Source organism: Balaenoptera musculus, chromosome 3 (genome assembly GCF_009873245.2).
Source record: "Balaenoptera musculus isolate JJ_BM4_2016_0621 chromosome 3, mBalMus1.pri.v3, whole genome shotgun sequence".
Lineage (NCBI taxonomy): Eukaryota > Metazoa > Chordata > Mammalia > Artiodactyla > Balaenopteridae > Balaenoptera > Balaenoptera musculus.
The window spans coordinates 170,061,748-170,086,446 of NC_045787.1; the positions used below are offsets into that span (position 1 = coordinate 170,061,748).

General features: G+C 57.6%; 2 protein-coding genes across 4 annotated transcripts; both read right to left on the reverse strand.

Moving 5' to 3' along the window:
- Positions 1–785: 785 nt before the first annotated feature.
- Positions 786–1,975, reverse strand: TIMM13 (translocase of inner mitochondrial membrane 13). Its single transcript, XM_036845418.1, has 3 exons — positions 1,792–1,975; positions 1,640–1,708; positions 786–1,463 (listed from the first exon to the last, which is right to left on the reverse strand). The coding sequence occupies exons 1-3, from the start codon at positions 1,909–1,911 to the stop codon at positions 1,365–1,367; spliced, it is 288 nt and encodes a 95-aa protein (XP_036701313.1). The 5' UTR covers positions 1,912–1,975; the 3' UTR covers positions 786–1,364.
- Positions 1,976–2,557: 582 nt separating this feature from the next.
- Positions 2,558–22,622, reverse strand: LMNB2 (lamin B2). Of its 3 annotated transcripts, none has more exons than XM_036848047.1 (12): positions 22,340–22,622; positions 14,066–14,202; positions 10,054–10,210; positions 9,846–9,971; positions 8,039–8,209; positions 7,824–7,949; positions 7,476–7,696; positions 7,086–7,368; positions 6,900–7,007; positions 6,256–6,375; positions 5,961–6,074; positions 2,558–5,348 (listed from the first exon to the last, which is right to left on the reverse strand). In XM_036848047.1, the coding sequence occupies exons 1-12, from the start codon at positions 22,610–22,612 to the stop codon at positions 5,307–5,309; spliced, it is 1,878 nt and encodes a 625-aa protein (XP_036703942.1). In that variant the 5' UTR covers positions 22,613–22,622; the 3' UTR covers positions 2,558–5,306. The 3 variants fall into 3 exon arrangements, with proteins under 3 accessions (XP_036703942.1, XP_036703943.1, XP_036703944.1); XM_036848048.1 differs by having other exon boundaries at positions 5,961–6,117; XM_036848049.1 differs by lacking the exon at positions 5,961–6,074.
- Between the last annotated feature and the right edge of the window lie 2,077 nt (positions 22,623–24,699).

Sequence of the window (24,699 nt, forward strand, 5' to 3'; positions counted from 1 at the left end):
CCTGTGCTCCGCAACAGGAGAGGCCGCGATGGTGAGAGGCCCGCGCACCGCGATGAAGAGTGGCCCCCGCTTGCCACAACTAGAGAGGGCCCTCGCGTGGAGGCGAAGACCCAACACAGCCATAAATAAATTAATTAATTAGTTAAAAATGTGAAACCTTTAAAAAAAGAGATCTATGAACAAGCTGAGTGGTTACATAGATGTAACACACAAGGTCAAGAGCCAAGCTCCATCTGGGATATGGTCACACAGAGCCCCCGCAGCTGAACGGGTTTCTTCCACTGCTTGGCCCACTAACTGCTATCATCCTCCAGCTCACCTTCGGGCCTTGTCTCCTTGACTGCCTTGTCAACTTCGTTAGTAAATGGCTTGAAACCATAAAACTTCAGATGATACTAACACAAGGATACAAGCAACTGGGACTGCATCCTGGTGACAATCAAACTTATTTTAGGTTAGTCAGGGCACAGTTCTGTTCCTCTAATCCAGAAAAAAACTACACCCACGTTCAGCAAAAAGCAGCTTCAGAAATCAAACTTTCGCCCTTCAGCGCCCCTCAAGAATGAGGAGCAGACAAGGGAAGGGGGGATTTTGTTGCCAGACCTAAGCCAGGTCTTTGCTCAAAACCTGCCACCCTCTCCGCCACACCTTCAGCAGGAGTGAACATAAATCTGTAAATTAAAGGGTCCAGAGATAAGAGACGAAGCTACACGCACAAAGAAAAAACCAAGTGGAACCAGCTGGGACCAAGATGGCGGCAAATCCAACCTCCAACAGACCCTGAACCTCATTATGTGTTGATTTTACTATATTAACATATTAAATGACACACCTACCAAAGGCCGGTACATACATTAAAGACCAAAACAGGATAAAAACGGTGTCCCCCCCCCACAACTCCCTCAAAAAAGCCTTGCCCCTTCCCCAGTAGACTAATGTGTGTACCTCCCCATCATTAACCTCACTCCTCCCTTTAAAATTAAATCCCCCTCGCCAGGTGGGTGAGAAGTTCAGCTGTGAACGTAGCTCCCGCTGTTCCATTTATTCGGCCACCGAATAATACTCGTGCTGTGTCAACTCTGCTGCGGCCCCAGCAGGGTCCACAGGACTTAATTCGGTAACGGGCGCACAAGGGGAGGTGGCACCGGGGCCAGGGTCCTCCCAAGACCCAAGCTACACCCACTAACACGTGTGCATGTAGGCGGAGGGGCCGGGCAGAGTCCCAATTGTCCCAGCACCAATCTTGTTCTCATAAACTTCTGGCAGGCAGTACGCACAGGCTGACCCCGCCTCACAAACAGCATTTACGGAAATGGGTCCGGGGTTGGGGCAAGGCTGGGGGGTGGCCTGCTGGCGCGTCGCGGTCACATGTTGGCTCGTTCCCGCTGCAGCCGCGAGTTATAGGCACGGGACACGGTGTTCCAGGCGTCCATGTAGCGGTCCATGCACATGGCGATGCACTTCTAGGGACGGGGAAGGCGCACGGCTCAGGTCTGGATCGCAGCCGGCGCCCCCACCCCCCGGCAGCGGACTGCGCACGCGCCGCGGCCCCACTGCGTCACCCCGTTAGTCCGCGTGCACGCGGAGAAGCCTCCCCGCCGGGTCAGGGCCCGCGACCCCGCCGGCCCCCCGCGTTTACCTGCTCCGAATTGTCCAGGGAGCCCCCCGGCTTCCCGATGCACTTCCGGAAGCACTTGTCCGTCATCCTCTGTGGGGACACGCGAGCCCTCAGTTGCGACGCCGGCCCCCGGCGGACCCCGCCACCCTCTGCCCCCCGCCCCCGCCCCGGACCTGCAGCAGCTCTTGCGCGTTGGCCACGGCGATCTGCACCTTCACCTGCTCCATGATAAGCCCGGGGTCCAGCTTCCCGCCGCCGGAGCTCCCGAAATCCGAGCCGAAGCCACCCTCCATGGCTCCGCAAAGTCAACCAGACGGCGGCCGCGTGTGCCCACCCGCACCCACGCCGGAAGTCGGACACCGCAGGGCCCCACGGGAAATGGAGTCCGAGCGGGCTGGGGGCGAGACTACAGCTCCAATAAGGCGGCGCGGGGCCTCCCGCGCATGCGCAGACAAAAGCGGGCCAAAGTCGGTTTCCCGTGTAGGACTCCGGGGAGAAGGGAGGGACACGGGGCCAGAGGCCCGCCCCTCCGCGCTCAGGCTCCGCCCCCGAAGGGTCCCTCCGCACTTGCGCACGGGGCGGTGGGCATGTCTGCACTGCGCCTTGGGCTGTGGGGCGGGGTGATAAACCAGGGCGTCATGTGACCAAAAGCACTGAGGAGTGTCAGTGGATCAGGATGCAGAAAACTGGGGCTTCCCTGGTGGCGCAGTGGTTGGGAGTCAGCCTGCCAATGCAGGATACACGGGTTCGAGCCCTGGTCTGGGAAGATCCCACATGCCGCAGAGCAACTAGGCCCGTGAGCCACAACTACTGAGCCTGCGCGTCTGGAGCCTGTGCTCCGCAACAAGAGAGGCCCGCGCACCGCGATGAAGAGTGGCCCCCGCTCAGGGGCTGGGGCTCCTGCTTCAGCAGCCTGGCGTGGAAGTAGACTCAGAGGGAGAATTTAAAACCAAAATGTTTATTGGAGTGTTGTATAAAAAAGTTTCCAGTCATAAAACGTGTATTACAAATCCTCGGAGAGAACAAAAGACCACACGTTTGACATGCATCGTAAAAATCACCAACAGATCTCTGAGACGTGTCTAAACAGCCGAGTTCTTGAAACCGAGCCCACTAGCATGTAGTGCTGATGATACCTTTCAGGCTCAGAATTAAGACCTTTCCAGTAGCTTTAATGTCCTTGAGGAATGTCAGTCCCAGCTCGGATATGCTGATATAAATAGAACTGCTGGGTAGATGGTGTGGGTAAAAACGAGCCCAAGTCTGAGCTTGGCTGTTGTAGAAACAGCTGAGCGCCCAGACCGCGGGCGGGGAGCGGGGGGAGGCGTTGGTGTCTCCCAGGGGTTGGTTCCTGCCGGCCACATCCCCGCAGGCCGTCCCTCCCCAGGGCTGGGAAGCATGGGTTTTCTCCAGAAGGGTGCTCATCACATGACAGGGGCTTAGAAAAAAGAATCGCTTCTGCATCATTTTAAGTGGCTTAAAGTTAAGTATGTTTAAGGACATATGCAAATTCGATTTCCCAGGCCCTGGCTGACATTGTAACATTGGACTCTGCTCCGTGTTTTCAAATACTTGATTACCAATGACCGTCACCAGCCTCCAGCCACAAGTGGCCACCAGTCCAGTGCACCCTCCCTCCACCAGCCAAGGGCATCCCAGCGCCTGTCTGGGCCACTTCCAGGCTCCACCCAAGATCTCAAGCAGGCAAGAAAATTCAGCTGCTGGGAACAACCCCTACCAGTGAGCCTGGGGGCTCTGCAGGCACTAGGGCAGCCCTTGGGCTGTTTTTCGGGACCTCTGGGCCTGCAGGGAGGGTGGGGCCCTCTCCCTTCCTTCCTGTCCTCGAGCCCAGCCTGCAAAACTACTTCAGCAATTCAGGCCCCAAATTCCAGGACAGACCTTTGTTCCCCAGAGACTCCCCAATACCTTGAAGGATATAGCCAGTGCAGTTCCCACTTGCTTGAGGGCCACCTAGCCACTCCCCCTGCATCTCATCAGGCTCCCCAGACCCTCACAGCTCCCTCAGCTCCTGCTACGTCTGGGAGAAGGAAGACAGCCTGCGACCTCACAGGCCTGCAAGCACTCCTGGGCAAGTGCACACTGGGGGGCGGGGGGGCGCATTGCCAGGGCAAGAAACGCTTTCCAGGGGCTGCCCCGTCCCCGAGGAGCTGTTCTGGTAAGAGATGTCTCCCTCCACAGAGGAAACAGCCTGCGGTCCAGGTGGCCATGGAAAGATGCTCGGACTTAAAGCCAGAGTCTGTAGGAGATTCTAGACTCAGCAGCAGCTTAGTTTTATCGGCCACTGGCACTTTCCCGGCCTGGGGCTCAGGCCTCGGGCCCTTGTCGCCATGATTCCCAGGGAAAGGAGGCAGACGGGCTGCTCCCGGCCTGGGGTTGGGGCAGGCCACCTCCATGGCTCAGTATTGCGTCTTTTAAGACTTGAGCTGCGCTTTCTGAAAGAAGTTTGCCGTCTGGGGCCTCAGAGTCCACAGAGACAGGCCCCCCACTGCCACCCCCTCGGGGGACTGTCCTGGTGACCCTGGCATGAATGAGCCTCTGAGGTGGGATCCCGGCAATGTGTGTACTGACCGATGTAAAAAAATAAATATCCGTTAAAAAAATAATTTCTGTGTATCTACGTGGCAGAGGCGTCGACGGTAAGCTGATGCAGGGAGGGGGCCTCCAGGCAGCCAGAAGCCGGACCGTGACTCGGAGCCATCCCGTAGGGGCCAACTGGCCCTGGCAGGTCTGTCTCAGAAACACCACTTCAGCAAGAAGTTACAGAGGAAGCCGGGATATTAGTATATGCCCAAGAATACACGTGAGTCAGCGTGCCCCATGCACAAGGCACAGAGTCGGAGAACGGGGAGTCCAGCGTCTCGCCCTGAAGTCGCCCTCCTCCGACGGGAGGGTGGGAAGCGGTGGTTACAGGTGGACGTAGTGCTGGAGCCCAAGGCATTTGTTTCCGAGTTCGTCACACCTGTCCCCTCAAGGCTGACCTGAGGACAAGTCTTACAACGGAACCATCCATCCCCGTAAGGTGAGGAACTCAACTGCAGAAAACCCCAGAAACGTGAGGTTCCAGCAGCCAGAGAGGGAGCCAGGAGGCCGACCCCACGCACCCCAATTCCTGAGAGCAGAGCAGAAATTGTGACAAACCCCGAAGCCCAGGCCTGCGGTAAAAGCCTGCGAGTCCCTTGTTCCGGTGCTCGGTTGGCTGAGCCACCAAAATTCCACAGGGTGCCCCTTCCCCCCACCAGGTCAGAACCTGGATTCTGAATCTGGTTGTTTTAAAAGCTTAATAAAACAAACAACTATTGGATTCCTACGCGCAGTTCCACTCTGTCCACCTCAGGCCTCCTCTCCCGCCCTGACCCCAGGCTGCAGCTGAGACCGAAGCGGTGGACGGGCCCCCTGTACTCCCAGCCCAAAGGCCGCTAGCCACTCGGCTCCTGGGCCCCGAACTCAACCGAAAGGTGAGAACGGGGCACTGAACACTCTGGACAGTGGTGATGAAGGGCCCAGGGAAACCCAGCGACAGGAAAGCTCAGCAGAGACCCACCCCCACGCTCTGGCAGTTTGCTTAAAAACTCTCTAGAAATGTACCAAGGACTAAAGAAGCCAATGATATAAAAATAGTTTTCAGTGGCCCTGGATAAAGAAAGACGTGTGATGAGGCATGTTCGGTTCACATGACGCGGCAGCCTCGAGAGGTGGTCCTCGGGTCCCCCTGCAAGGAAGGACGGCACCAGTGAGGAGGCCAGGAAGGTAGCTGGTGGCCCCCAGCCCCCTCCAGGAGGGGCTGGACCGGGGCAGGGCCTGAGCCACCATGAGAAGCTCAGCTCCCAGCAAGATGACCCCAGCCTCAATGGTCCCTGTTCCAGAACCTTCCATGTCTCCCTCATCTCTGTTCTGAGCTACAGAACACGGTACAATTGTTTCAGACCCCGGAGAGTCTTGCACTTATATCTCATTCAGTGTGGTTCCTTGGCTCCCCACCTTCCCCCCAAAGCCATTATTAAGTCACCAGCACCCCACTCTGGAGGAAATGTGGTAACAGGGGGTTCGCTGAGAACCCTCGGGGCTGCACCAGAGTCACTTTGAGATGCAATAGGCTTTGAACACCCCACTCCCAGGGTGCCCGGGGCCAGTACCCTGAGGTCCACACAACAAGCAGGCCCAGGAGGCGAGAGCAGCCGGCTCCACGGCCTGCCTCTGGCTGTGAGCTCTGCGGCCCGGCCGAGCCAGGGCGAAACCTGGGTGGTGCCCAGGGCAGCCGCGTAAACAGGGCCCACAGGCGTGTGCACGTGCGTGTGTGCGCGTACCGCCTGGGAGCCTCTACCTGCTGATGGAAAAGATCCTCCTCTCCAAACTCGGCCGCCTCGTCCTCACCCTCCTCCCCGTTCTCGGCCTCCCGCACCACCGAGGACTGCTTCACGGTTCTCATGGCCACTTCCTATGCGAGACGACACAGCAGCTGCAGACAGCCACCCCAGGTGCTGGGGGCCCAGCCCACAGGCGAGGTGGTCAGGATGCTCGCATGCCCAGGACCAGGCCCAGGCTGCACTCACTTGCCCTGCTGGCCAAGGCCCCACCCCAGGAGGGACCCCAGGACCGAGGCAGAGGGAGGTGCTCACCTCCCCGTCAGCATTGACCACAACGGTCCGGAAGCTCTCGCCCGTGCCCCAGCTGTTCTGGCTCTTCCATACGAGCGTGGACGGGGGGCTGTGAGCCACCCCTGCACCGGCTGCCCACACCTGGGGACACAGGAGGGCCTCCGGTTAATGTCAGCTCCGGTCCCAGTGGCATGTACCACCAGCCGGCCCTCTATCACAGGCTCCCTCGATGCCCTGGGCGTTTAATCCTTCTGGCCCTACTGGGTCCTGGCTAGGGATGGTAGTCACCAGGGTATGGAAGAGACTGAGGTTCACAGTGACCAAGGGCTCTCATCTTGGCAAATGGGCCAGGCTGGAATCGGAAGCCCTAGAGTCCATGCCTATTGACTGTTATGTGTCTCGCCAGTGCCTGGACAGACAGCCCAGACAGCCCGGACTCAGCCCCACCTCCACCGTGGACCCCCGGCACATCCCTTAGGCCCTCCCAAGGGCTCCAGGGAAGCCCGGATGAAGAAACACTGGCACACAGGTGATCTGTGACAGCAGGCAGCTGTTCTCAGCGCCAGGGCTCCATCCCTGTAATGCTCTCCACCCCCACCCCGGTCCCCCCACCCCATCGCAGCCGCACCTCACGTCCTGCCCGCTCCCTCTCCGCAGCCACCTACCGTGACCGTCTGGCCAGCCCGCAGCACATACTTGGGCGTGAACTTGTAGGCGATCTCCTCCCCTTCTAGGATCTGCCTCTTGATCCTCCAGTTGCCCAGAGACTGATCCTGGCAAAGGGGACGGGCGTTGGCCCATGGCTCCGAGAAGACCCGCGGGCCTCCCCACGGGTGGGGTGGGGGCCTCACCTTGTCCGAGCTGTTCTTCAGCTGCACGAACTTGCCCTCCAGGTCGATCTCCTCGATGCTGATGCTGCCCGAGGCCGAGGCCTGCTGGGCCAGGCGGAAGCTGCTGCTGCCGCTGCTGCCCGAGCCGGTGCCGCTGGAGCCCGTGCCCAGCGGCTCCTGCACCTCCAGCCGCTTCCGCTTGCTGCGGCCCAGGCGCCCGGACACGGACACGCTGCTGCCGCTGCTGCTCGATGTGGCCCGCGAGATGGTGATGCGCGACGATGGGCTGGGGGACAGCTTCAGCCTGGGGGCGGGGTCGCGGGGTGACTGGGGGCCGGGGGAGGGGGTGCCGCTGGCCCTGCCCAGGACAGCACGCTCGCCCCACCCCCGCCCACTCCGCACCGCGCCCACCTCTCCTCCTCGCCCTCCAGGAGCTTGCGGTAGGCGCTGATCTCCATGTCCAGGGCCAGCTTGACGTCCAGCAGCTCCTGGTACTCGGCCAGCTGCTGCTGCATCACGTCCCGCATCTCCGTCATCTCCCGCTCCTTGGCGTCCAGCATCTTCCGGAACTTGTCCCGCTCCCCGGCCACGGTCTCCTCCAGCTCCCGGATCCGGTCCTCAGCCGCGTTCGCCTGGGGCGGGGGTCCACGCGCGTCACAGGGGGAAGCCCGGCCACCTCCGGGCCTCTTCCCCGCACCGACGACGGCAGGAGGGACGGGACAGGGCCTGAGGAGGGGACAGGGGGCTCTGGCGAGTCACCTGCTTCTGGAGGCCGGAAAGCTGGTAGCTGAGGGACTCAACCCGCATGCGGGCCTCCTTCAGCTCCTCCCGAGCGGCGCTGGCGGCCTTGTCGTTCTGGTCAGAGATCAGCTTGGCGTTGTCCAGCTGCGGGGATACGGCAGTGCGTGAGAGCCCGCATGGGGCTGGGCGGGGCTTGGGGGGGGGGGGGAACCGCCAGAGGCGCGCATGCGCACCTTGGCCTGGTAGGTCTGCTCCAGCTCCAGGCGGTACAGCCGCACTTGCTCGTCGTGCTGCGCCCGCAGCTCCTCCAGCGCCTGGGCCATCTTGAAGTCATACTCCTGCTGCCGGCTGCTGTCCACCTCCACCAGGCGCTGCTCGTGTCGCCGTCGCGTCTCCCGCACCTCCTGGGGACACAGCCGCGCGCTCACCGCTCCGGCCTGCTCACCAGCGTCCCCGACCCACCAGGGGCTGGACCGAGGACACGAAACTGTGCCAACCGTGACCCTCTGGGGAGGGGCCAGGTCGCCTGCTCACACCCCACGGCACAATTCACAACCACTGAAGAGCGGCCGCCCAGCATCTCCCAGCTGACGGCCGATCAACACACGGGTCCCTCCACACACGGGAACATCACTCAGCCATGTAAAGGGGTGAAGCCCTGACATCCACTCGCTACAACGTGGATGGACCCTGAGAACACGACGCTCAGTGAGAGAAGCCAGACACAGGACACGCAGCGTGTGATTCCACTGATGGGAAACGTCCAGAACAGGCAGAACCACAGACACAGAGAGTGGATTCGTGGTTGTCAGGGGCTGGAGAGGGGGATGCGGTGACTGCCAATAGGGACGGGGCTTCTATTGGGGTGATGGAATGTTCTGGAAATTAGATAGAGGTGATGGTTACACAATACTGTGAATGTGCTAAATTTCATTAAATTAGTTGTATACTTTAAAATAGTTTTGTTATATTAAAAAAAAAACTGGAATGCTAACGGTAACAGGTACAGAGTTTCTTTTAGGGGGTGACAGAATGTTCTGGAATTAAGCGGTGATGGCTGCACAATTCTGTGAATGGACTAAAATCCAGTTTAAATTGTAAACTTTGAAAGATTTCTGGTATGGGAATGTTTCAATAATGTTATTTAAAAAAAGAATTCCTGATGGAGCCCATCCCAGGTGTCTGGGGTCCGAGATAGGACAGCAGTGGGTCGAGACAGTGACCAGCTGACAGATGCCCCGGCCACATGTGTCAGGAGCTGACCAGACAGCGGTGGAGTCAAGGGCAGGGGGGGCAGCCCCAGAGCTCAGGACCTCGGATGAAACTCACTCCACAGACATCAGTCACTCATCTCTGGCACCGGTTTGTGGAACAATATGAATTGTTTCTAAAGAAAGCCAAACGCATTTACAAAGGAGCGTGGTGGAACCTCGGCCGAACACCCACCCCCACCCCAGGCCCGCCTCAGGGACCCTCCAGCCCCCCGCGGCCTCCTCACGGGATCCCTGACAGATGTGGGCTTCCGCTTGGCGCCCCTGGCCGCTCTGGCTGGAGCGGGGCCTGGCTGGAGCTGGAAGCCACTCTGCGGCTGCATGGCCACCCTTCCCGCCAGCGCTCTTCCAGGGCAGTGAGCGCAGGAAGTGGCCCAGCCCCCAGGGTTCTGTTCTGCACCATGACAGCACAATGGGCTGTGATGAGGTGGGAGGGCCCGGGGAGCCCCGAGGCCCAGAGATGAGGAGGCAGGGGAGCGTCTGCAGGGGGCTGAATTGCGGCCCCCCCAAAAGGTGTGCCCACGTCCTGGTCCCCAGAACCTGCAAGTGTGACCTTCCTGGACAAAGGGTCTTTGCAGATGTGATTAAGTTAAGGGTCTCAAGACCATCCTGGATTATCCAGGTGGCCCTAAATCCAAGGACAAGTGTCCTTGGAAGACACAGGTGAGCAGGGGAGAGACAGAGAGAGACGGCCACGTGATGATAGAGGCGGGCATCAGGGTGACGCAGGAAGGAGGGAGCACCCTGGTTCCGCCAGGCGGGGCCCCACCTCCTCAAAGACGTCCTTGCGGAAGGCCAGCTCCTCCTGCAGGCTCTGGCAGCGGTTCTCCAGGTCCACGCGCATCAGCGTCTCCTTCTCCAGCTGCTTTTTGGCCACCGCGTGCCCATCCTCCGCCTGGAGACGTGGGACAAGCAGCTGGTGACGCCGTCTGCCTCAGCACGCGGTCCTTGGGGGCCTGCAGCCCACCCACCGTTACCTTGGCCAGCTGGGCCCTCAGCTCCACCACGTCGTTCTCCAGGGCGCGCTTGTCGCTGAGAGCGGCGGCCAGCTCCGCCTCACTCTGGTGGAACACGGACTCCAGGTCCCTGACGCGGCCCTGGGCCACCGTCAGCTCGCCCTCCCTCTTCTTTGCGCTGAAAGTCAGGGGCAGAAGTTAGCAGGCAGCCCCGATGCCCAAGGCCAACTTCACATCTGCCTCTGGGCCCCGGGCCCCGACCTAGCATCCCTCACTTCTTGGCACCAAAGGTGCCCCATCTTCAAACCCACTCTGTACCAGGGGGACCCCGCCGGCCGCTCAAAATAACCCTCAAGACGTGGGTTTTCATGTCCTTTTCCAAGACTTTTGGGCACAGGAAGGGTCATGTAGAGGAGAACCCTGATTTTTTTTTTTTAATGTATTATTTATTTACTTTTTCTTTTGGCCACGCCGTGCGGCTTGCAGGATCTTAGTTCCCTGACCAGGGATCGAACCCGCACCCTTGACAGTGAAAGCGCCAAGTCCTAACCACTGGACCACCAGGGAATTCCCTGTGTATAATTTATTAAAGTAACAAATTAAAACCTCGGCCTTTGAAAAGTCGATCTCATTTGTAAACTTAAGCTGTTTCAGGTGGGCTTGCCCAGCTTCTAACGGACAATTATCTCCAACACGAAATATTTAAGATGCCAAATAGACTTTTCTAACACGCAACTCTTAAAAAAGGGGGAACGTTTCTGAACGCTGCTCTAAACCTCCTTGGGGTTGACAGCTTGCGCACTTCCCCACCAAGGAACTGAAGCTGCCCGGCGGCAGTGGGGCCACCCAGGGTCTCTGCCGGTGGGCACTGCAGGAGGTGGAGCAGCCCTGGCAGCCCACCCCTTCCCTGGTCCTCACAGCCACAGACGCCCCCAAGACAATGCCCGGTGTCCCCTGGGGGCAGGACCACCCTGGGTGACAACCACTGGGAACGCCACACCAGTTCGAGGCAACGGGGCATAAAGTCCAGTGACTTCAGCCTCCAGGTTGACCCTGTCCTCACAGGAGCTCTGTGCAGGGGCTGCACCGATGGCCTCTATGAGGGTCTGGGGGCCCTGCAGCCCACATTCCTGAGCTTAAGCCACACGGTCCTGGTTATTCCACTCACGGCGTGGGGCTGCAAACCCCACATCCCTGGAGTGTTTGGGGAAACTAGAACCATTTGACACATCATTCCTGAGGACCAGCTTCATGGAAAGACCGTCCTCACACTAGAGATACATCTGCCAACACCCCTGTCCTCATGGAGAACTTTCTCATGGGTGCAGACAGCAGTGCAACCTGCTGCCCTCAGCCGTGAACGTGCGTGTTCCGAGGCTGGATGAAGCGGGAGGGGAGGGATGTGTGTGGGGCAGGAGCTGCCGGGCGTGGCCCTTGAGCCGGAGCCGTGAAGCCAGGGGCTGGGCCTTGTCTTTGGCAGGATCGGAGCTTCGGGCAGAGCAGAATGCAGAGGCCTGGGGTGAGGTGTGCGGGCAGGTCAAGGTCAGCCATGAGGCGAGGGCGACGGGAGCAGAGGATCAGGAAACGTGACAGATTTCTAGACATATTCACCCCATTCTAGGGTTCCACAGAACGACACAGAATGGTCCAGAAAGCAGGGGTGCCAGCAGCCCTCACTGGCTTAAGTGCCTGCTTCTTAACAGCTTCAAGGCACGAAAGCAGATTCCTCCCCTGGAGCCCTAATTCCTGGAGGATTAGGCAGGAGCACCCGGCCTGTCACTCCTCCACTCGACCACCTGCGTTTCCATCATCACAGGGTTTTCGCGATACATTTGGTAGGAAAGGAAAAGCACTGGCTGTAACCTGTCAGGAGATTCACCTTGCTCGCTGTCACGTGCCACCCACACCTGTCTGCGAGGGCTCTGAGCCGAAGAGCGGAAAGCGAGGCTGTCGCACGAAGCACCTGCGGATGTGAGTGCCCAGAGCCTGGGAAGCTGTCCTCCCAGAGCAGGGGCCAAAGTAAAAGCCACCAGCCCGGGTGCCCGACGGCGGGCACAGCTGCTACCCGAAGCTGTCGCAGGAGCCTGGAACACGGCCGAGGGGCTGGGACGGCATCACGACACAGGTGCCATCGATGACCAGGCTCGAGGTCAGGAAAGCCTTCTGTTGTCTGACGGCGTCCACCTTGAGTTTAAATTTAAAAAGGTGGAAAAGAAATGCACCAGACCGGCCTCGGAGATTCTGTCTGGGCGGAGGCTCATGGAGACTTTCATTTTTCTCTTTAAATTAAATGCATTATCTGCTTTCTCGACAGGGAGTATCTATGACTCTGATAAGCAGAAAGAAACGTGACCTCTCGGCCCAGATAAGGAGCAACACGCAGGTTAAAGGTGTCTGGGAGGTTCTGGGGCTGAGAGGGGCTGGGGGAATTCCAGAATTCTCCTAATCTTCTCCAAGAAGCTCAAGTCCCTTTTTAATTAAAAAATGTAATAAATTGGGAATTCCCTAGTGGTCCAGTGGTTAGGACTCCGCGCTTTCACTGCCGAGGGCGTGGGTTCAATCCGTGGTCGGGGAATCAAGATCCCACAAGCCGTGAGGTGTGGCCAAAAGGGAAAAAAAAAAAAGTAATAAATTGATGGGATATCCAGTTTACCTGGCTGTTTTAAAAGTGTACAGATTGCCTTTGCTGCTCATCAAAGACCAGGTGACTATACTGTGTGGGTCTGTCTCTGGGCTCTCTGTTCTGTTCCACGGAGGAACCAGAAACACATCACTAAGTGACAGAAGACAGTCTGAGAAGGCGACACACAGTGATTCTAACTCCAGGACATTCTGGAAAAGGCAGAGCTATGTGGGGACAGTAAAAGGATCCTTGGTTTCCAGGGGTTGGGGGGAGGGATGGGTCAGTGGAGCACAGGGGATTTTCAGGGCAGTGAAACTACTCTGTGTGATACTATGATGGTGGACGCGAGTCAGTGTACATGTGTCCAAACCCAGAGACTGCAGGACACCAACGGAGAACCCCTACGTCAACTACAGACTTCAGCTAAGAAGAATGTATTAATATTGGCTCTTCAATCCTAACAAAGTGGCACACCCATTACTGCAAGGTGGTCATCATCGGGGACCCTGGAGGGGGATTTGGGGAAACCTGTACTTTCCACTCATTTTCCTGTAAACCTAAAACTGCTCAAAAACAAAAACAAAAAAATCTCTATTAATGATAATTAAAAAGTCTACTAATTAGAAAAAAATGAAAAAGAACGCTGCAAACGTGAAGGTGGCAGTCAGCTGCTGCTGCGACTATGAACAGGGACGCAGGAGCCCCGGTCCAGGCCTCAGCCCCGGTCCCTGCCACGCCGAGGGACCATGGATGACTCCTCCCCACACCTCGTCCTCAGCTTCCCCTGTAACCGGAGGTGATGCCAGCCAGGACCTGCTGGGGTCGCCGTCAGCGGGGAGGGGATCTGGTGTCCCTCACGGGGTCCTTTATCTAAACACTCATCGAGTTTACATCACTTTGTTCCTTCTGCTACCATCACCACCAGCACCGCCTTGTCCTCCAAATTTCCTGAGCCTTTTACTCGGGAGCAGGTGGGAGATGGTGCTCGAGAACAGGAAGAGAAGGTCACCCGCCGCCCCCGGCTTCCCACGTGAGCGCCCCCAGGGGACTCGGGGGCCCAGGCTGGGCTCTGTGACCTGGGGCACCCCTTCTCTGGGGAAGGGGAGGGGCACAGGGCTACCAGCTACCAGGGATTCAGTCCCAGGAGAGCTGCTGGGTTTTAACTCTTCCTGGGGCCAAATTATATTGGGGGATAAAGGCTCTAGACGGGGCGGCCAGAGGGCCAGGCCACAGAGGCCGTCCCCACCCACCCAGCGGCCCCCAGAACCCACACGGCCCACTCCCAGGAGGGCTGCCCGAGCCGGGGGCCCCGCTCAGATGGGAGCCGCCACCTCGCACAGGGCGACAACCCCTGTCCCAGCCCCCCGTGCGCCCCGGAATCAGGCGACATCGCGCCGGCTACAGCCCCACCTCTTGTTGGCCTCCTCCAGGTCGGCCCTCAGCTTCCCAATTTCGATCTGCAGCCGGGCCCGGTCCCGGGCCGTCTCGTCCAGCACCCGGCGGGCATCAGCCACCTCCGCCTCATACAGCGTCTTGATGCCGCTCACCTGGGGGGACAGCCAGGCCGAGGTGAAGCCCACCCTTCCCCACCAACACGCCTCCCGCTCACCCTGACACTGCCCCACCAGCCCCGGGCCACCCCAGCCTGCCCAGGTCACTGGCCCCCATCACTGGCCGCCGCTAGGTCGCACCTGCCAGCTGGGCACACACCTCAGGTCTCCCGTCAGCCTCCCTGCCCCACCTGCCCCACGCCGAGGGGCACAGGGCCGTGAGCGTGTTTACAAATATCTGGAACCAACAGGACAGTGAGACACCACCTCCCCCCACGAGGATGGCTACCGTGGAAACGACAGTCTATAACAAGTGCGGGTGAGGACAGGGAGGAATCGGCACCTCCACACGTGGCCAGGGGGTTAAAACGGTACAGCCACCACGGAAGACAGTCTGGCGTTTCCGCAGATAGACAAACAGAGCAACCACCAACCCGGCAATTCCACCCCCAGGCATCTACCCGGGAGATATAACACACATCTTGCACAAGACCAATGCGCATGCGTTCACAGCCCCATCACTCCTAATGGCCCCAAAGTGGAAACAACCCAAATGCCCATCAGCAGATGACGGATAAACAGCATGTGGTCCCTCCACACATGGGAGCACCACTCAGTTGTGAAAAGGGGTGACGCCCTGACACTCGCTCCAACGAGGACGGACCCTGAGAACACGATGCTCAGTGAGAGAAGCCAGACACAGAAGGACACACAGGGTGTGACTCCATCGATGGGAAACATCCAGAACAGGCAGATCCACGGGGACAGAGTGGGTTAATGTCAAGGGAGTGGAGGAGGGTGAGGGGGTGACCAGTAATGGGGACGGGGCTTCTTCTTCTTTTTCTTTTTTAGTGCAATTCTGTTTTGTTGTGTTTTTTTTGAGATATAGTTGATGTACGATATTATATAAGTTACAGGTATACGACACAGTGATTCGCAATTTTTAAGGGTTATACTCTATTCATAGTTACTAAAAAATATTGACTATACTCCCTGTGTTGTACAATATATCCCTGTAGCTTATTTACTTCATACATAATGGTCTGTTCCTCTTAATCCCCTACCCTATCTCGCCCCTCCCCAAGAAGGGGTTTCCTTTGGGGAGATGGCTGCACAGCTCTAAATATATTAACCACTTCTGAACTTAGAGCAGAGTTTAACTGGGTGAACTTCGTGAGACGGGAATTATACCTCAATGAAGTGGTTAAAACACTTTCGGGGGCTGACACAGAAGGCAGACAGAGGGTGACAAGGCAGCTGGCTTTGAAAGTGGCACCATTTCCCACAAAACTACAACAGGGCAGTGAGTGTCTGTGCCAGGGGTCGGAGGTCAGCTTAAGGCCTGTGAGGGTCACTCCCCTCCCTTGCACAGGAAAGGCCCCTGAGCTGACGAGGCTCAGGGGAGCTGCCAAGGGCCTGCCACTTGGTTGGGTGACCACCATCCCCGTTTGCCTGGGACCGAGGGGATTCCAGGATGTGGGATTTTTCAGGTTCAAACCGGAACGTCCCAGGCAGATCAGAACAAATCCAGAAGAGGTGGGATTTAACAGCTAGTCTGATCTCAGACTCCCACCCTCTCCGGCTGGGGCCTGGCTCTCCCACCTCAATCCAGCACTCCTGGTCATTTCATCCCACAGGTAGGGGGGGTATGGGCTCTTAGCCCCATTTCACAAATGGGGAAACTGAGGTACAGGACAGCACACTGCCCTCTCCTGACCTGTCAAGTTACGGGGCAGAGCAGTCCGCTGGGGGCAATTCCGAGAGGGGGACACGCGGGGGATGTGTCTCTGCCCTCTCTCCCCACCCATGTCACCTTCCAGAACTTTCCTAACCCCAGTGGAGGGCCTGGCACCTAGGCAGGGATCTCAGATAAGATCTCTGACCCCACAGGCTGGGTTCCTACTGGGGCCCTGTCTCTCCAGCCTCCCCTCATGGCACGAGGGGCGCAGATGGACCAACACGACAGGAAACCAAGGCGAGATCAGAACAGAAACTGTTGGGGCTCAGGGGGCAGGAAACCCAGCAAGAGATCCTGCACGTACGCCTGACGCTTATCCACCGTGGACGTCAGCGTTAATTTTGACTTTTAAAATATCCCATTAAGATACCACTCATGGGGATTTCCCTGGTGGTCCAGTGGTTAGGACTCTGTGCTTCTACTGCAGCAGGTGTGGGTTCGATCCCTGGTTGGGGAAGTTCCATGTGTCACGCGGGGTGGCCAAAAAAAAAAAAAGGTAACACTCCCGCCCCTAACCCGGCCTGCCCATGAGAAAACACCAGATGAACCCCAATGGGGACACTCCTGTCCCCACCTCACAGCTGCCCAGGGCCCCAGGAACCAGGAAAGGTGGGGAACCAGCACAGCCCACAGGGGCCCAGGAGACGGGAGACCTGGATGTCACAGGGGTCCTGAGGGGTCCTGGGGCAGAGAGGATGGGGGGCCAGCTCAGGAGATCTGAGCAAAGCTAAGGTGATGCACCACTGTCGGAGAGTGAGCTGTGAGACACACTGACATGAGATACTGATGGGGACCCAGTACCACCCTCGACCTCTGTCTGTACACCTAACACTGACCCAAGAAGTAAGCTCGAGCAATTCAAAGTACATCGTGCGTTCATCTCCGTGAGCAAGAATGTGGGTGTCCTGCTAGACTCCGTGCCCAAGGCGAGGGCCTCACTTGCCCTAGGCCATCTTGGGTGACTCTCGGGGGTCTTGTTAAAGAGCAGGCAGACCTCAGGGACACAGAGGGTCCCGTTCTGAACCCCTGCAATAAAGCGAGTATCACAATAAAGCGAGTCATAAAAATTGTTTGGTTTCCCAGTACATATAAAAGTTATGCCCAAGGGGACTTCCCTGGTGGCGCAGCGGTTAAGACTCTGCGCTCCCAATGCAGGGGGCCCAGGTTTGATCCCTGGTCAGGGAACCAGATCCCACATGCATGCCGCAACTAAGAGTTCACATGCCACAACTAAGGAGCCCGCCTGCCACAACTAAGGAGCCGACATGCCACAACTAAGGAGCCAACATGCCACAACTAAGGAGCTGGCGAGCTGCAACTAAGGAGCCTGCCTGCTGCAACTAAGACCCGGCAGAACCAAATAAATAAATAAATAAATATTTAAAAAAAAAAAAAAGTTATGCCCAGGGAATTCCCTGGCAGTTCAGTGGTTAGGACTCCGCACTTTCACTGCCAAGGGCGTGGGTTTGATCCCTGGGAACGGATCTTTATCCCACAAGCCACATGGCTCAGCTAAAAAAAAAAAAAATTTATGCTCACACTATCCTGTAGTCTATTGACTGTGCAATAGCCTTGTGGCAAGAAAAACAATGCACAGCCCTTATTTAAAAATACTCTAGGGCTTCCCTGGTGGCACAGTGGTTAAGAATCCGCCTGCCAATGCAGGGGACACGGGTTCGAACCCTGGTCCGGGAAGATCCCACATGCCGCGGAGCAACTAAGCCTGTGAGCGACAACTACTGAAGCCCGCGCGCCTAGAGCCCGTGCTCCGCAACAAGAGAAGCCACGGTGGTCAGAAGCCCACACACCGCAGCGAAGAGGAGCCCCTGCTCGCTGCAACTAGAGAAAGCCTGTGCGCAGCAACGAAGACCCAACACAGCCAAAAAAATAAATAAATAAAAATTTTAAAAATTTTTTTAAATTTAAAAAAATAAAAATACTTTATTGTTAAAAAATGCTGTCACCTGAGCCTCAGCGAGCTGTCATCTTTTTGCAATAGTAACATCAAAGGTCGCTGATCACAGATCACCATAACAAATAACACAAATGAAGAAACTGGAAATATCTGGAGAAGGATCAAAATGTGACACAGAGACCCGAAGGGAACAGACTTGCCCAAGGCAGGGTTGCCACAGACCTTCAATTTGTAAAAATGCAGTGTCTGCGCGGCGCAATGACCCGAGGTGTGTCTGTGCTAGGTTCTCACAGTGTTTTGGGCATGTGTGCGCGTGTGCACCCCCATCTGTGTGTCTTAGTAAGGCAGTCCTCTACAGCCAGGGCTGCAAACTCAGGCCCAGGGGCCAAAATTCCAGCCCACCACCTGTTTTTGTCCAGCCTGTGGGACTAAAATGGTTTTTATATTTTTAAATTGGCTGGGTGAAAAAAAAAAAAAAGAAAAAGGTATCTCGTGACACAGGCACCCATATGAAATGCACATTTCAGTGTGTATAAATAAAACTTTATTGTCAGGCAATCTGCACGTTCCTCCTGTACTGCCCGGGGCAGCTTCCCCACCACAACGGCCGAGCTGAGTGCTCAAGCCTGAAACTGTCAGCCCACAAAGCTGAGAACAACTCCAGCCCTTTCCAGAAAGCATCTGCCGAACCCAATCGACAGCACTGGGACGATGCAGAAAATTCTATCTAGAGGAGGACGCGCAGACGGCCGATGTCACAAAGGCTCTTTCAGACCAGTGAACAGGGGTTCTCCGGGCAGGCCTGTGCCTTACGGCACTGTGACACTTGGGACAGTCCTGCGGGAGCCCCGGGCATAGCTTGGGCCTTTAGTTCTGTCTTTTACGGCCGGTGCTGCACAATCGCCGAGCCTGAGGAATCCCAACAAATGTGTTAGCACGTGTTGCCGTGGAGGAGCAGGGTTCACGTCACCTGAGGCGGCCTTTTCCTGGGGTCCCAGACTTACCCTGTGAGGACCTGCCTGCGTCCCTGGGGGACAAAACTGCCCTGGGATTGAGAACCACAGCCAAACACTGGCCCTCCCCAAACTCCCAGAGCCCAGCTCAGCTCTTGCTCCCGGGGTCCCCCTGGGGAGCACCCCCCGACCCCCGCAGCAATGGGACACCTGGGCAGCAAGGGGGAAGAAAGCGAAGCCCAGAGGAACTCAACATCCGGTTGGGGAGGCTCCCCGGAGAACCCCGCTCCCTCCCTGGCCCACTCCTGCCCCCTCAGCACCCATGATCCTTCTCAAACAGAAATCTGGCCAGCCCCCAGCCTCCCAGAAACCCTCCAGTGACATCTGCACGTGGCATTCGCCCCAGTACCGCTCACCCGGCCAGAAGATGCATCATCTGACTTCCGATGGGAAAGGCTAGAGTCTACAAGTGGCCAGCCCAGGCTTGTGGATGGGAATCTGACTTTTTACCTTATGCCCCTGGACCCTTCGGATTGATTACGAGCACACAGTGCGCTCACAACATTTTAAACTGCATCATCACAGGATTCCTTAAGTGGCTTCTCAGCCTTGACACTAATGGCATTTGGGGCCAGATCATCCTCTGTGGGGGACCCTCCTGGGCTCTGCGGGGTGTGGAGCAGCATCCCTGGCCCCCAGCCCCTCGATGCCAGGGCCCCCCCCCAAGTGTGACAACCACAGATGTCCCCAGCCATCACCCAGTGTCCCCTGGGGGCAGATTCCTTCCAGGTGAGGAGCTGCTGAACAAGTAAAGTGCCCTCTGGGAGGCCTGACACACCACGCCCACCACACCCTCCGTGCTCAGCCAGCCTGAGCCCTGGAGGCTCCCAGAACCTGCCTGGCCCGCCCATCAAGCCCCGCCCCTCTGTAGCCCTGGCCACTTGCAGGTCACTCCCTCCGCACAGCCCACATGACCACACCACCTCCTGCTCCAGTAGGTTACCGGCTCTCTCCACTGTCCAACTGAGAGGGGCATTTGTCATCTCACCCCCAAGCTCTAGGACAGCAAGCTAGTGGGAACTCCCCACTCCCGCTGCAAACACGCCTGTCACCTGGGTGGCCCCAGATCCTGAGCACAGCCCTGGTGGGTGCTCACCGTGGGGCCGGGCTCCCCTGCTCCCACCCAGCAGTCCTGCATCCCAACCAGCCTCGGCAGCTGCCCAGACACATCAAGTTCCGCAGGCCCAGCCCCTGCATGCGCTCTCGGGCACAACGTCCATCCAGCGGGGGCCAGCACCTCACGTCCATCAGGCCCACTAGGCCACCCCCGCCAAAGGTCAGCACGGTGGTTCACCCCGCAGGTGGGACAAGAGGCTGGGGGGAATGACCCCGGGCGCTGACCAGCCTGGCAGGGGGGACCTGGGCCTGCATCCCGAGGACATGCACGCGCTGCTGAAACAGGTGGCCACGCTCTGGGTCGGGCCACTCCAGACCCATTGCACAGACAACAAAACCAAGGCTCTGGGAGGCTGAGTGACCTGCCCAAGGTCACAGATTAAAACCAGGGTTTGGATCCCGAGTCTTAAACCAATCTCAGGCAACCTAATACAGCACCACCAGCCACCAAGTCTTCTGCCTCCCTGGATGCCCAAGCCACACTTTCTGGGCCCATCCCTATCCTAGGGACCATCAAACAGGGACAACAGAACGCATGGGGTCCTTCCTTTCATTGCTTTTATTCTACAAAACAAACGTGAACTCATTGTGGCCCCACAAACAAGCCCCAAAAGTAGGTATTTATTATTATTTCCAATTTACAGAAGAGGCACTGAGCCCAGAGAAGTTAAGTGATTTGCCCAAGATCACAGAGGGTACGTGGCTCCCAGAAATGACCCACCCCCCCCCCCACCTCCCAACCCCCCTGAGGCTCTCCTCCCAGAAGTTGGTCACTGGGCCCATTCTCCAGAGTGGGAGGCCAAGGCTCAGAGAGCTAAGTGCCAGCTTCAGACCATGACTCTTGCACGGGGCCCACAGGGGAACCACATGGTGGACCTCCCTCCCCCTTATTCTGAGGACCTGCCCTTGGGTTGGGGGGGGCGCCAGTGGGAGAAAAGGAGGGCACTAGGTTGGCAGCCAGTCCGGACACACCCCACCCAGGACCCCCAGACAGCTGCCCTCACATCCCCTTAGGGGACAGGGCTTGTCCAGCCCCTTCTCCCTCAGTCTGCACCAAAACTTCCCGCTGGTTCCCCAAGAACTCATGCTTCCCCCTCCCCTCACATCCCCCAGGACAGGGCAGGGGCTACCAGACTACTAGGCTCCTGCACACCAGCCAAGGGGTCCCAGGGCCCAACTAAGGGCCTCCCAAATTTCCCATGGGACCTGGGAGACATCAGATTCCCCCCCTCTGACCCCCGCCCACCCCAGGCCCTGGTAAAAGATCGAACCTCCTGCCTAACCCCACCCCAATCCCCGAACTCCCCAGGATTCATTACAGGACCCCTGCAAAGTTCCAAGGAGAACTGAGACCACTGGCTCACCCCAGAGACACCCCCTGAGACCCCCCCCACCCCTCCTTAGGGCCCCCTCAGAGGGTCTGAGCCTCCCAGTCTCCCCAGAGACCCGAGAACCTCCCCCATTTTCTCCTAGGACACCCGAACACCCAGACACATCCTCCAAGACTCACCACAACTCCCTTAGGGGTGGGGTCCACCCTGGCTCACACCCCATCACTCGGGGGCCCCCTAGAGCTCCCCGAATCCCTTGGTGGGCAGGGCCTGCCCCATCTCCCCCCACCCAGGCAGGGCCCCCTTCACTTCCCCAGGCACAACCCCCCAAGGTCCCCTGGGGATCCCTCAGAGGAGGGGGCCTGCCCAGTCTGCACCCCTCACTCAGGCCAACCCCCCTCAGGGGACTGGTCAGCCCCAGACTCATGGGATCCGTGAAACACCCAGGAGACCGCCGGTGGGTGGGGACCTGCTCCAGGGTGCACCCTCACTCGGGGCCCCCCAGATACCCTGGGGACCCACCAGAGGACGGGACTCGCCCTAGTCTGCCCCCGTTTCTCAGGGGATCACTCGGGGGCTGGGGCCGGCGCCAGTCTCCACCTCTCGTACGGGGAGGTGGGGTAGAAACCCCTGGGGAATCCCTCGGGAGCGTCCGTCCTGGCCTCTACCCCTCACTCAGGCCCCCCGAACCTCCCCGGGGACTCTCAGAGGCAGAAGCCCGCCCCGGCGTGCACCCCTCACTCGAGGGACCCCGAGATCTCGCCGGACCCCTCGATGGGCGGGGCCGGAAACAGTCTCCACCTCTCGCACGGGAGGGGTCCCCGAAACCCGCCGGGGACACTCAGAGGCCGGGGCCCAACCAAGCGTGCGACCCTCGCCGGGGCCCCCGAAGCCCCCTGGGGACGCCTCGGTGGGCAGGGCCCGCCCCAGTCTCCCCCTCTCGCAAGGGCGTCCCCGAAGCCCCCCGGGGACCTTGAGAGCCCGGCCCGCCCCAGCGGGAGCCCCCGGCGCCAGCGCCCACCTCGCGCGTGGTCACCTCCTCCCGCTCGGAAATCTTGAGCTGGAGCCGGTCGTTCTCCAGCTCGAGCGCGCGGACGCGGTCGATGTAGTGCGCCAGGCGGTCATTGAGCTCGCGCAGCTCCTCCTTCTCCTGCAGCCGCGACAGGCGCGTGGGCGACAGCGGCGTGGCGGGCCCGCCCGCGCGGCCGGGCGGCGGCGTGGCCATGGAGGCGGCGGCGGCGGCGGCTCGGGGTCCGCGCGGCTCGGAACGGCGGCCGCGGCTCGGCGGGCTCATTCAATCCGACCCGCCGACCAAGATGGCGCCCGCAGCCCGCCGCCGCCGCCACCGCGGGGCAGCCTGGAACTTGTAGTCCGGCCGCCGCCGCGCGCGGCACGCCGGGAGCTGTAGTCTCCCGCTCAGTTTCCCGCGCTGTGCCGGAGCCAAACCGCCGGGCTCCAAATCCCAGCTGGGCCACTGCGTGACACCGGGTTTCTTTCCGGGATTCAGTTTCCCCTCTTGTATAACCTACCTACCTACCTCTTTGGAGAGTCATTAAAATTAGGTGAGGTGGTGAAGGAACCTCAGAAATATGTTCGGTGATCTCACCGATATGTGGAATTAAAAAAAAAAAAAATCAAAAATACCCCAGGCTCATGTAGATACTGTCAAGTTTCTTGAAACCTCTGAAGAGGTTTCAAGTTTCAGAGGTTACTGTCCAAAAAAAAATAGATACTGTCAAGTTTCTTGAAACCTCTGAAGAGGTTTACCAGTTTACACTTTTGCAACAATGTATGAGATTGTCTGTTTTCCTGAATTGCTGTCAACCCTGAATCATCTTTTATTTATTTATTTAAATTTATTATTTATTTTATTTTATTTATTTTTGGCTGTGTTGGGTCTTCGTTGTTGCGCGGGCTTTCTCTAGCTGCGGCGGGCGGGGGCTACTCTTTGCTGCGGTGAGTAGGCTTCTCATTGCGGTGGCTTCTCTTGTTGTGGATCACGGGCTCTAGGGGCACAGGCTTCAGCAGTTGTGGCTCGCGGGCTCTAGAGCGCAGGCTCAGTAGTTGTGGCGCACGGGCTTTGTTGCTCCGCAGCACGTAGGATCTTCCCGGACCAGGGCTTGAACCCATGTCCCCTGCATTGGCAGGCGGATTCTTAACCACTGCGCCACCAGGGAAGCCCTGAATCATCTTTTAAATTATTTTATTTATTTGAATTTCTTTTTATGTCCATAAGCAAAGTTTTGCCATTTTCTTTTGTGTATGTGTGTTTTTGTTTTTGTTTTTGTTTTGAGGTATAGTTGATTTACAATGTCGTGTTAGTTTCATGTGTACAGCCCAAGCTCATATGAACACAGAACAGATTGGTGTCCGGGGGTGTGGGGTATGAAGTGGGTGAAGGGGGTCAAAGAGTACACATTTCCAGTTATAAAATAAGTATCATGGGGATGTAATGGGCAGCATGGTGACTGTAGTTAATAATACTATATTGCATATTTGAAAGTTGCTAAAAGAGTAGATCTTAAAAATTCTCATCATACGAGAAAAAACCCTGTAACTATTTGTGGTGATGGATGTCACCTAGACTTATGGTGGTGATCGTTTCCTAGGATATACAAACATCGAATCATTAGTTTGTACACCTGAAACTAATATAATGTTATGTCAATTATACCTCCATTTTTAAAAAAAAATGTTCAGTGAAAGAAGGCAGACACAGGCCTCTCTTGCTGTCGAGATGGCCCACACTCCGTCTGTGGAGTGTGTTTCTCTCTAAATAGATCCACTTCTTACCTATCGCTTTGTCCCTCGCTGAATTCTTTCTGTGACAAGACATCAAGAACCTGAGCTTCATTAAGTCCTGAGACCAGCACAAAACCCCCCACCAGATGGAAGATATTCCAGACAGAAAGTCACAGTTTGGTAACCTTGAGAAGCTCATCAAGGGACCACCTGAGCCCAGATTAAAGGAGCACAGGCCCTTCACACACCCTAATCCTTATCAGTAGCCCCACCCTTGAACTATTGCTATAAAACTCCTCACCAAATCCCCCCAGGTTGGGACACACAGTTTTTGGCGGGTGCGAGCCCACTGTGTCCCCCTTTGCCTGGCAAAGCAATAAAGCTATTCTTTTCTACTTCACCCGGAAAAAAAAAGCCAGACACAAAAGGTCGCACAGTGTATGAGTCCACTCATATAAAATGCCTAGAAGAGGCAAAATGATACAGCAGGGTCTGTCCACCTCGGCGCTGTGGACATTTGGGCCCCATCACTCTCTGTGGGGGGACCATCCTGTTCATTGTACGATGTCAGGCGGCATCCCTGGGCTCCCCCCACCCCGGCCACCTGATGCCAGCAGCACCACCACCCCCTCCAATCCA

Excerpts from the sequence above, each read along its gene's own strand:
- TIMM13 (XM_036845418.1), bottom strand. The coding sequence starts at position 1,911 with ATGGAGGGTGGCTTCGGCTCGGATTTCGGGAGCTCCGGCGGCGGGAAG. Across the intron at positions 1,709-1,791 it reads ACGCGCAAGAGCTGCTGCAG|AGGATGACGGACAAGTGCTT; the intron begins GTCCGGGGCGGG and ends GTGTCCCCACAG. Across the intron at positions 1,464-1,639 it reads CCCTGGACAATTCGGAGCAG|AAGTGCATCGCCATGTGCAT; the intron begins GTAAACGCGGGG and ends CCCCGTCCCTAG.
- LMNB2 (XM_036848047.1), bottom strand. The coding sequence starts at position 22,612 with ATGAGCCCGCCGAGCCGCGGCCGCCGTTCCGAGCCGCGCGGACCCCGA. Across the intron at positions 6,075-6,255 it reads TGGTCAATGCTGACGGGGAG|GAAGTGGCCATGAGAACCGT; the intron begins GTGAGCACCTCC and ends CGTCTCGCATAG. Across the intron at positions 5,349-5,960 it reads AGGATCTTTTCCATCAGCAG|GGGGACCCGAGGACCACCTC; the intron begins GTAGAGGCTCCC and ends CCTTCCTTGCAG.